At 37.9% G+C, this 12646-nt stretch overlaps 1 protein-coding gene across 5 annotated transcripts; it reads right to left on the bottom strand.

Annotated features, from left to right (window-relative positions):
• Positions 1 to 2023: 2023 nt before the first annotated feature.
• On the bottom strand, positions 2024 to 12161 carry piwil1 (piwi-like RNA-mediated gene silencing 1). Of its 5 annotated transcripts, none has more exons than XM_088935784.1 (20): positions 12096 to 12161; positions 11594 to 11699; positions 10711 to 10836; positions 9516 to 9730; positions 9064 to 9185; positions 8712 to 8792; positions 7651 to 7848; positions 7388 to 7496; positions 7168 to 7294; positions 6749 to 6866; positions 5913 to 6027; positions 5549 to 5736; positions 5388 to 5460; positions 4842 to 5042; positions 4516 to 4619; positions 4257 to 4327; positions 3945 to 4098; positions 3352 to 3477; positions 2897 to 3044; positions 2024 to 2140 (listed from the first exon to the last, which is right to left on the bottom strand). In XM_088935784.1, the coding sequence occupies exons 1-20, from the start codon at positions 12159 to 12161 to the stop codon at positions 2024 to 2026; spliced, it is 2565 nt and encodes an 854-aa protein (XP_088791910.1). The 5 variants fall into 5 exon arrangements, with proteins under 5 accessions (XP_088791910.1, XP_088791909.1, XP_088791906.1 ...); XM_088935783.1 differs by having other exon boundaries at positions 12093 to 12161; XM_088935780.1 differs by having other exon boundaries at positions 11582 to 11699; positions 12093 to 12161.
• Positions 12162 to 12646: the final 485 nt, after the last annotated feature.

Raw genomic sequence — 12646 nt, forward strand, 5'->3', positions numbered from 1 at the left:
AAACCCGTCAAAGATTTCATCAACTCCTCTCGTTTAGGATTTCGTTTTGAATGACCAGGTGCAATTTAACCGAGTCTGTGCATCTACAAATATGATTGTTACGAAAGACTTTCATTCACACGGATTGTTGCGAATGTTTCATGCTAAATTTCTCAAGATGGTCCAATTATTTCAGATCTAAAACCATTATAAATGAGGTTTTAAGGCTCTCGGTGTACCTAAGTAGTGTCAAAACAGGAATGAAAATCAGGGGAGAAATGTAGCCTCCTTGCAATCCTGGCCCGAGATCCCCAGGGACACTGGAGGCTTTCATTCCCACCTGGCTCGCACGCTTAAACAGAAAAACCACCTGAAGATGAGAAGCTGTTCAATTGGTCTAAAGAGACTTGCACAGACCATTAAAGGAAACTTGCACACAGAGTAGCCCTCTGGGACCAGAACTGGGCAGCTCTAAGCTAACATTATTCACAAAATAAGGTTTATTTCCCCAACTCATAATAGCACGGGAGAAAAACAGTGAACCGCTATATCAACTGTATTCACATATATTCCTGAACACTAAACCTTCAGTCTTTTTTACCCAAAAGGTCTTGAAGACAGCCCGTTATACTTGATTAACTGCAATTCTTCCATACCATTGCAGCTTCAAACCATGCGTCACAATTACAGTAATATGCAGGATTGTAAGAGGAAAACTTTGTGTACCTAAAACAATGCATTAATACTCGTCACTAACAACACCTCTACAGAAATTTCTACTTGGAATTAGCAGGTGATCAATGGACTGTATCCCTAAAACTTGAAGCTTAAATCAACAGGCTTTAAGTGCAAGAAAAATGTATTTTATTTCAGGGATTCAATCAGCATTTAAACAACAGAACAGATTTATTTGCAACTTGCAAAGAAATATTAACCGATTTACTACATAATCTCTCAACAAGGGGAAAAAAAGAATATGAGAAAGAAACCAGAAGTTTTAAGTTTTGAAAAATCAAACTGGACGTATTTTTTTTTTAGAGTGCTGCTAACTCATCTGGTCGTAACGTTTGCAGCTTACTTGAAAACTAAACCTTACAATATTGTATTCAACGTTAAATTAAACAAACTCCCAACACTATGTCTTGTTGTCCGAGTGTGGCATCACAGAACTTTAAAAATTAATACGAATTGCTCCCATTTCATTAACACTAGTAATTTATGCCACCTGTGTGGTTCCCAAGTGGCTCAGTCAATCTAGAAGTCACAAGGCTGATCCTGGGTCATCAGTCCACTGTGACAAGGATTCCCAGAGCTCATGTGGCATGAGGACCCACCAGGTTAGGGCTGGGGTTCTGGCAAAATGGCAACTCCTGCAGCCACTGGGGTCCTGTCCTGTCAAGCTTGCAGTGATACGTTAGACACACAGCCTCTCCGACTGGTGCAAATGCTCCTGTGAGGCTCTGTGTCACTTGCAGTTCTCCAAGCAGTTCTGCAGCTGGCTGTCCACGTAACATCTCCTGTAGCCCATTTTCTCCAGAACTGCTGCTGGGTAAGCAAGTCATAAAATCTGCCGCATGCAAACGAAACCAAAACCTGCTGTTTGTCATATACTAGAACTCAACTTTCATCCTGTAAGGACAGTATTAATATTTGAAGTTTTACAAGTGCTCAAATGTTTAACTTGCAAAGAAACTTTTAAAGAAAAAAAAATCAGGTTTCATACACACCTGCTTAAAATCTAACAGCATTTCAGTCGGTAAATTGTGAATCTCTCCCAATTTTTTTTAGTTTAAATCTGGTCTAACATGCAAGTCACCCAAAAAATTTGTCACACATTCTCTTCTGTTTACTAAAAAATGATTTTAACTAACTTACTAAGGAAGTACCCTTTTAAGGTGCCATCTTTGGAAACACTGTCTCAAAACCCCATGAAGTAATACAATTGTTTTTGGACCTCTTGAAATATCTTTAGGATAGATCTAGGGATATGTCGACAACAACAAAACAAAAAACAGCAGGGAAATCTTTAACAAATGTTTTTTTGTTAAAGATAATAAAGAAAATCATCTAGGTTCCTGTTGGGTTCCCTGTGAATGCTCTGACCAACCAAGAAAGCCAATTTATGGGCATACTGGCAGGGGGCAGGCACTCTGATGATCCCCTGAAACAAAAAAAACAGAATTAATAATATTGTATCAAGCCTGGTCTATGGCACGATCAGAGGCCCGAAGGAGCAGATCTGAGATAAAGGGCTGGACTACGCTTAATTCCTTACCAGCAACAGGGCTCATATACCTTTTATGACAATTCGGTAACTTTCTCAAGTATCAATTTTGACAATTTTCAAGGATGCAATTTATACAGTTTGAGGTAGTTTCTGTGTAATAAACTTGTCAAAGATTAATAATGACAATCAAAATTATTTTCAATGAGATCTAGAACGCACTGGTAAAATTTCTTAACCTGATTCACTTATTTTCTTGAAATCATGAATGGTTTACTCTATAAAACTGCTATTGATAAATGTGGGTCATATGACTGATTTTTTAAAAAGCATAGAAAATGATTTCAAGATCAATCCACATGTTCATCTGTTGCTCACTGAAATCTAAATTTGCTTTTACCTTAATGTAATAATTGGCAAATTTCAAGTTTCCATGTTATGCAGAACTATGCTTTACTCCATGTAGTAGCAGTCACATTCCATACAAACAAAAAAATCTTCTTTAACTTTGGAGAACAAAAGATCTTGCAACATGAACCTTAAAGACGACTTTCCGATGAAGAGGAAATTTTAAAACTCTATAATCACATGCTCTTAAATAATACACCTAATGAATGATTTTTCAAGGCAGGGCACAGGGCAGGATACACCCTGAACAAGATGCCAGTCTCTCACAGATTATGAATATATTACCTGCCAATTGTAGTACAAGTGGCAAAGTTTGTACGTCAGACGCTGCATGTAATCAGGTTTCAAGCCACTGTTGTCGTATATCACATTGTAATGAGTTGGCGAGACACTGCCGACACGCACAGCTTGACTCACGATGTAAAAATCATACCTGCAGGAAAGAAACATGGTCACTGCACTCCGCTATGGAGGTCAATGTATCCGGATTCAGTTATTATCAGCTAATATGAAAGTTTACCGTTTTTCAGTAGTTCTCGATAAGGGAATTAGCTAATTTCTGAAAACATTACAATGGAATTTGTCGTGACGTATTCAAGACCTAATCAAATCTAGTAGAAGTTATTAGTAAACGTTAATATTGATTTAACATTGAAATTAGGGACAACTGCATGCTAACTGCAAAGAAACAATGGAAAACTGTATTTTGTTTCTGACCAAACAAAAATCCTTATAATCACCATTCAGGTCGGGTAACATCAGTATCAATGATAGTTCCAGGGGGTGGATTAGACAACTTTCCATCAATCCGTGCAAAGAACCTTGTGCTGATGCGCTTCTTCACAATGATGACCGTGACCTTGGGACTGCAAAACAGAAATTCATTTCATTGGAACACAACGTAGATTTTCACCCTTCATAAAACCAGTTCAGACAACACGAGCAATGTTATTGGTAGTCACGTGAGAGTGGTCAGGAGGAAGGGGAAGGGGAAGGGTATGGTAGGTTTAGCAGGAAAGAGCTTTTTCAGAGGTGCTTTTTTGAACTGTGGATTGTGATGATAAATCAAAAGACATATGGTTAGTCCGGAAATATGTCAAAGATGTCAGGTTTTGTATATATTCAATGTATTATTAAGCTTCCTTAAAATCTTCCTTACCATTTACAGTTAAGATTTTAGTAAATCAAGCCTAACAGAAAAGTGAACTATTTAGAAGAATAAATATAAAGCAATACAACTGCACCTAGAAAAAGTAAAAAATGGCTAAATCCCTACTCGGGCTGCGATAGATTATCTTGACAAAAGAACTACATCTTGAAATTATCACCTCACCTGTAGTCCTTTCCAAGAGCTTTGATGCAGTCCAGAATCTGCTGCAGTTCATAACTGACTACACTCTGCAGCTGTCCATCACCAACTCCATCTCTGTAGATAATTATACGCTGTGGTAAACCGTTGTTGTAGTTCATCCAGGTCTTGAGAGCAGCTGGAAAAAAATGTTTATGAACAGCCAAGCATTGATATATTATGAAAAGACTTTTAAATCTGTTCATGATTCTATAATACTGTTTTACTCCTTGAAAGGCAAAAAAAAAGTCTATAATATAGATCCAAACATCTATTTTTGCTGCAGAGTAAACTCACATTGCAAAGGTACTTTCAACCCATCGATGATTTCCTGGCCTCGACTCTGCAGCACACATTTAGAATACCATCTGTAGAAGTAATCAAGTATTTTTATGTCAACTGCACAATATAAAAATTGGAAAACAAAAATCTTAAATCAGGACAAACATCAGTTTCAAATCTAAACTACAAACTAAAATTAAAAAGTATAGTTTCAAAACATTTTGCTAAACGAATGAAGACGATAAAACGCAAATGAGAATTGTTAAAACCCTGCCTTGTCATTCCTGCGTTGAGGCTGGCCACCAGTCCTCCCACAGATCTCCTCCCTGCCGATGTATCATGGTAACAATCGATTCCCACGATCATAAGCTGCCTTAGCTGTTAAAAGTGGACAACTGTTTCAGGCAAATATCAATCCAGAAAACACTGAGAACACTGGGAGTCCAGAACAAGATAAACAGCCATGTCATCGAAGCCAAAATCATCACTTTTCAAGAAACAGCTGGGTAAGATCTTCAGATGAATTAGCAATTAGATTCCAAACAAGCTAGATGGGTCAAATGATCATTATTTGCAGACTGTATTCTTGTTACCACTTACTGGGATGTCAACACTCCACAGTTCCCCTCCCATCTTGCAGTTCATCTGAAGGGCTATTTTGGTGGCGATGGTCATGAGGGCTTGAGGCTTGCTTAGAGTCCGTGCCAAAACACACTGGCTGGGTGTGGGGCAGTCAACACACAGGAACTTCTTCACACAGTCGTACTTGTCTTTACGGTTAGTTGGAAGAATGCACACCACCTATTTGCAAAAAATTAAGGCAATTTAGTTTCAAATCAGTTACCTTCCGAGAGAGAAAATCTGAACAGACATAATAGGATAGAAGGACAGAAACTAGTTTGTCTTGTAATACAATAAACTACAACTTCTACTGATGACTGTAAAAAGAAGGTTAATTGAAAATGTTTACATTTAAATTGCATTAGTTCTTGCATTGGCAATGTACTGTATAACAGATATATCTTACTGATTTAACTTTATATGGGGGAAATTTGTTTTTATTGTATTTTAAAATAGAAACATTGGATACATTAAGCAATCTATTTACTCTGGTCTCAAAAAATGCAAAAAAAAACAACCACATACCATCTGAGTATTTGGACCAACATTCTGTTGTAAGGCTCTCAACAGAGAATCCTGACGATCTTCAACCTCAATCCTGCGATAAAAGTTTAAACTCTTTTCATTGAAAAATCTGTAACTTATAAAAACACAGCCCAACCCTACCACAATGATCTAGAACTTACATGCATGCTCGCTGTACTCTGATACCTAGCGGCTGGCACACTTTGTGTAGAGTCTGAAGCAATGAATGGGCACATTCTATGTTCCTACGTGTGTACAGTAGTATCCAATTGTCCAGTGGTCTGCAACTAATCAGAGGAACACCCCTCATCTCCTTTGTCCAATCTGCAGCCCATGGGTTGTATTCATACTGGAAGAAAAATACAAAATGTGGTATTATTTGGGGACAAATGTTACATTAACAGCTGTGAATTTTACAGTTTTCTACGCATTACACGTTGAAAAAAATAATTAGAATTGTATGAATTGTAACTGCACTCTTAACAATATTTTTTAATTGCCCTTGGTTGCAAGGATGCTACTTACAGATCTTGCACCTTGAGTTATCTTTTCTGGAGGAAGAACTCTCGACTGGATACTTAGAAGCTTGTTATCAAAGTCAAGGCCCCAGCTTCTCAACTCTGTCTGTGTATCAGGACCACTGTAGAAAAGCAAAACAACAGCCAACAACGTTTTATGGGCTGAAGAAATTCAAGTAGGTAGCTGCGCCTGCATGTGTAGGCTGAAAAGGGACAAGTAAAGCTTTATTCTATGCTAAAGAGATTTTTTTTCAGGGGACATGGTCATAAGAATGAAATAAATAAGCACTGTGAATTACAAAAATAATTCTGTAAATACTGCCAAATATCAAGGCTTGGGGAAATTTAATTAAAAGTAAGCAAGAAGAGGTCATTCAATCCAAATAGTTCATTAGGATAGTAGCAGCTAGGGTACTGGCACTGTACATATCCAATGCAAAATGATTAAATGTCATTTTTGCATTTTTCATCTTAGCCAATAGGAATTGTAGTGTGCACTTGGCATCACTGACTTTTCCCTCACACATTGATGCAGAGAGGAGAAAAGTGGTGTATACAGCTGCCAGGGACAGATTTAAGTATTGCCCTCTCCTCTATCAGATGAAGACCTCCAGCTTTAATCAGGCTGAAGCACTTTGTCAAAGTACTTCCCTGACAAGCAGATGAATACTTTCTTAAATTAATACTTCACACTTACCTTTCACTCTTCAACATTTTACATTATCTCTGTGACACTTCATTCTTTGCTGTTCTTTTTTGCGGTTGTAGTACTAAAACAATAACTACCCGATACTTAGGTTGCTATATGGGCTACAGAGGTTTAACTGGAAAACGAAAACAAGCCTGTGGATGACGCCGATGAATCTTGTCAGACGATTCTCCCTCTGATCTGGGGTTAGTCTTGTGTGTGAAGACAGGTCTCTCATGATGTTGAAGTCACTGCGCATCCTATCTGTCAGACCTTGTTTAGAACAAGAATAGCTGTGATTCAAAGACCAAAGTACTTGAATTTTCTGTTTTTTACAGAGGAAAAACTGATGGCAAAACACTTTCATTCTTTTGGTTAACTATACATCACACAAGTTGCACTTTAAGTTCCAACATCAAATGAACAACCTAGGCATGGAGTTTAGAGGGATTACCAAGGTACAACTTTTTTGCTGTATGTACTACCTTCCCTCAATAAAAGATCAAGTGCTGGTGAATCGCTTCAAATTAGACATGGATTTTATTTATCCAAATGACTTCAATAATATTTATACCTGTGAGATAACAGAATTCTGGAACAAGCATTGCTGGGCCAGGAGGAGGGGCACCTGCAGGTCCCAGTCTCTTAATATTACTGATCAGAAGCACTTGGTTACCGTCCGAAATTTCCAGATTATATTGCTGTTAAACAAACAAAACATTAGTTATTCAAGTGTCAGTTTCCTGAAACTACATAATCACAATTCACATTTTGCATTTGTTTCAGAAACATACATTTTTGTAGTAGTCCTTGAAGGAAATTTCAGAATCCCCTCTCTTGAAGGTATTGTTAGGTGTGTGATCCCAAGCAATGTCATCAATCCTGTATGTTTTGTTGTTGTACCTAAACAGCAATAAGACACAAGGGACAGGCTTTATAGTCCACATCCTTCTATCTATTAGGAAGTTTTTATGAATGACTAAATTTACAATGAAAGACCACAGAGGTTTAACCCAAGCCGATACAGATATCTAAATAGATTACAGCATTTTAATACCTGGTGAGAACAATCAATCCCACAAGCTCCTTAGTGCAGGCCTCAGGAAACCGCTGGTCCCCGACCTGCTGTCTCAGCTGAGACATGAAACTCAGAACAGTCTCACTGCGAAGGACTTTGTGGCTTACATCAGTGCAGAGCATTATGCCGGATTCATACTGCAAAATTGATGTTGTAAATCCAGGCCAAATCATAAGCCTACAGCAAAGAAAATACACAGTCAGATAGGTTTAATTCAACATAGATTTCCTTATACAACAATCTATACTTGAACAGCAAGTTGGAAGACTTGAATGTCTAAAAGCGATACAAAACGAAATGAATATGGTTCCACTAAGGATCAGCAGTTCAAACAAAAAACAATTAAGGGGGGGGATATTCTGCCTCTGTCTTATGAAAATGTAATCTTGTTAATTTTTTAGTTGGATTTCAGTAGAATTCCAGGTGACCGTTTAAAATTTAAACTTAGTATATGTACTTTTAACATTTATTAATTGACTAAAAACACAATCATGCCAGTTTAAAATACTTAGAACCTAGTCTATGCACACATAATAATAAATGGACTCATAAGAAAAATCTTGAAAGTGGCAGAACTCAAAAAATGAGACTGGTTGCAAGACAAATAAGTAAACAAAGGGAAGACATTTTTCCCGTAAAATGTTCATCTTGTACTGCCAAATATTTAATAAAGCTGCCTTTTAAGTTTTTTTCCCCATCTTTAATAAACTGTAGGTTACATGCTGCTTTATAGGGATTAGAGGAAAAAAACTATTTGATGTTATTTTTACTTGAGTCTTGATATAACCCTTCTGCTGAGATTGGAAAAAAAAAAAGATAGAAAAACTAAACTGAACCTTTACAAGAAATGCATTGTCACAACTAGGCAAGATTAAAGCAATAAGTCTCATCTCTCAGGCACAAATAGAAACTAACGGCAATTACAAAGAAAACCCACTAGAGGCCAGTATGTGACCAAACTAAATACACTATTAATATTTAAATAAGGAGACAAATAAAAATGAACCCATTCCACCACATTCCCTAACAATTAGACGAACCTGTGCTGTGGAATATTCAGAGGATCATTTGGGTTGTAGTAATGGCGACCAATCTGCTGCATGTTCAAGATCCTCAAAATCCTTAAAAACAAGTTGAGAAAGATTACAGCAGCTTCTACTCTGAACCTCAAAAACTGCTCCAGCAACTCACACTTGCACGTCCTTCATACAGTAGTCATGTCCAAAAAAAGAGCAAAGACGGCTGTGAATCTGAACTATCAGATCACACAGGTTCTACAAGACAGGGTATATAATATTTCGGTGGCTTCAAGGGTAGAAATTCCGTATTGATACCGACAGGTACCAAGAGTGGGCTACAATTATTTATTCTTATTAAATAACTAAAACTCACCTTCTGAAAATGATATTGTAAAACTGAAGGCATGTAGGAGAAGATGGAGGGAGCTCATTTGTCAGAGTTACTGTAATCTTAATTTTCTCTCCCTGACGTGTCTCACTGAACAACACTGTCTCCTAAAAAATAAACATTTAAGCGATCACTAATCTTTTTAAAACCACAACGAAATATTTATACAAGTACAAGTTTTTCTGATGCAAAACTTAGAAGTCTGCAAAAATATCTTAACGTTAAATGTTTTTTTATTGCAAGATACAGTACATTCAAAATGGATCCCGTTTTAAACGCCTTTGTAGCAACTTCTGCTTTACTGAATTTACAAGGCCTTAAGCATACTTTTCAGGAAAGGTCTTAAAAAAGTTGGTAGAATTTATAATATTACGTGCAGATGTGTCTAGAGAAAAACATTTACTATACAACAACCCCAAGACTTTTGGTGCGAATACCACATCACGCAGTCTACATGGCAGGAACAGAATGCTTCCATCAAAGGTTCGAGTCGGGCCAAGAGTTTCATCATGCTTAAACAGGAGAGCAGAGCGCAGGCGACGAGACTCAATAGGAGGGTTGTAGTCAATGTGGTACTGGTACAAAACCCATTGCGGTCGGGAGAGGATTCGGAAATAATTTGTCCTCAGTTCAATAGGAGATCCAGAAACGCCTGTCAAAAGAAAGTGCCAGGAGGTTATGCTGCCCTTTTACTCAAGGAAAATTAATCCCTCCATTTTCTAACTGCTTTATCCAGCCAGAGTCTATCCCAGCAAACAATAAGGCGCAAAGCAGGATACATCCTGGACAGGACATCAGTTCATCACAGGGAAGACAAACACACACATTAACAGCAGGGCCAGTTTTCCCAGAAGCCAATTAACCTACCAGTATGTCTTTGGACTGTGGGAGGAAAATGGAGCACCCAGTGAAAACCCGCATGAACACGGGAAGGACAAACTCCACACACGTGGCACCTCGGGAACTGAACCCAGGGTCCCAGCACTGCAAGGCAACAATGCTAACCACTGCGCCAACATACTGCCCAGAAAATAACTTTCCCATTACTACCACTTTAACTCACTAATCTAGCAGCACTCCCTTCTCTTCAGAGTCCAGCCAACTGCACATTTCGTAGTGTCCATTTCTTTTGGGCAAAGCCAAGTCAGAGGACAGTGTGAAGACAGTACATTGCCTGGGATTTTTCACATAGATTAGGTCAGCTCTTCACAGATGGGTTGTTAGACCACTAACAGTAGACTGCAATAAATCTTACTCGGAGCAATCTAACCAGGACAGTCACAAGCGAGGACAGTGCCAGGACACTGCTACTATATGGCTACAATGAGAGAAGGTCACTGAGCTTGTTTGGTTGCTATTAGACAAATGATCACTGGATCTTATCTTGGCATTTCTTAAAGGAAGCCAACATAAGGTGGCTTCATCTTAGAAATACCACTTACTTTACTACAATTTCCAGGTTTCCAAATTGCTTTTATTTGTTACCATTGTGCTTTATAATAATTTAAACTAGATACAAGAAATCACATCTTAACATCCAATAAGCCAATTCGGACTAAGCTACCAAACAGTATTTTACATTTCCAAATGTAAAGATTAGTAACAAATTTACATTACAAATTAGCAACATACCCATTTTCGAATCTTTCACATGTTCCATAGATTGCCTGGTGTTGACTCCACAATCCTGGAAATCTCGACGGCGTCCTCCTCTTTCACCAATCTTTATTTGGTGAAAGCCAGCAGAAATCTGAATAACTGCACCATTGGAGGAGAGGCAAGAAGAGATTCTTCACGAAAATTGAAAATACAATTAATCGAAACACTAAGCACTTTTTATGAATTATCTGTCTGGTTTTGAACAAATCCAATCATTTATCAAAATACATCGCACAACTCTTCTATAAGAATTTCACAACAGATTTAACCAACGTTAACAATGTGAGCAGCTGTTCAATAAAACCAGTACACCACTGTAATAATGAATTGGATTCAACATACTGTTAAGATTTCTAGAAAGGCAGGGGGAAGCACCGAATGACTACAACCATATTATGAATTCTACTTTAGTAAGCTTTTAATTGGGGTATCTTAAAATTTAGCAAAGTCAAGACTGAACACTAGGCATCTATATTAAGTAAAAGATGGACTTATTTTATTGTTCTTAGCTAATCCATTGTAGATTCTGTGAAAGATTATGGGCAAACTTTAGAAGGGTATTAAATGAACATGTATTCAAGAACAACGAAGTTTAACCAAGAATAAAATAAAATGCTATGTTTTCTATTCTATACCCGTGACCCCATAATCTGGATATATAGGAACATAGGAATGTTTGCTTTTTAATTCTGTTTGAGCTTTCAAATGCATGCTTCAAAGTCTCTCATTTGGATGTTTGTACGCATTTCCCAAAACATTTGTAAAAGCAGAAAAACAAAATCCGACTGAGGATAAAGCCGGAGTCCTGTCAGACAAGGCAATCTGGCGGAGCAGGGCTGGAAACGGGACCTCTCACCGTCAGGCCTGACGGCTCTAGGGGGCCCTCTCTGTCGTCCACGGCCCAGCATCTCCCCTTCTGCTGGAGGCTGGACGGGCCTGGCCTCCGCTCGGACCCGTGGGATCTAAATCACAACGCTCATCACCTTTCGGGTTTTGGAGGTAGCTTTTCAAATTTATTGTAGACAACTTTCAGAAGGCCTCAACAAATAACTAGATTTTGCTCTGCGTGTTCCTATTCATTTAGTATATGTAGAAGATTAAGAGTCTGATTTTTCCCTGTGAATATATTGTACTAAACTTAATATAAAACTGCTAAACTTCTGCATAGTCCAGTACAGAAAGGAATCATAAGCCATACAGCCTTGATAAAACTTTACAGCCTCCACAATGGAGAATCATAAGTGATACCAAATACAGTAACTCAAAAGGAGTTGATAATGCACGTCTTGCTATTTTATCAAAAATCATATCCGTCATAAGAATTTATGGTTTGAAGCACGTAAAGTATCACTGACCGCTCCTGGAACCAAAGGCTCCTGCCCACGGGCTCTTCCCCTGGAACGGGCTCTTGCTCTTCCAGACATCCTGATGCTAAAACAAGAGCACAGAACAAGCTTTTCTCTGTTAATTTACTTCATCGAGCTACTTCCCCAGAAGAAGTTATATTATATACCATATAATATACAGACCAAGGCAACAAAGAACCCTTCATACAATTTAACATTTATGGGCGTTTGCATTTAGCAAGAATAAAAGCAGGTTTATTATGGATTACAGAATATTTATAGGTCCCAAAGTCTGTGTATACTATCACATATGACATCCTTACAACATCTTATGAAACGTCGGTCTAATGTTCATACTTAAAACTCCAAATAGTATTTCCTAGGATGTGAATAAATCGCCATCAGAAATTAAAGTAAAAATTAAACCGCTTTTTTTATATAGCAGATACAGTTCCTTACACAAATGCTCTTCAATTTAGTCCTAATACAGATACATGTAAACAGGTAAACTTTGCACAGAGATTGCATCATTATAAAAAACAGTATCTTCATTCCTTTGCTGC

The sequence above is a fragment of the Atractosteus spatula genome, chromosome 17 (assembly GCF_055471065.1).
Source record: "Atractosteus spatula isolate fAtrSpa1 chromosome 17, fAtrSpa1.hap1, whole genome shotgun sequence".
Taxonomy (NCBI): domain Eukaryota; kingdom Metazoa; phylum Chordata; class Actinopteri; order Semionotiformes; family Lepisosteidae; genus Atractosteus; species Atractosteus spatula.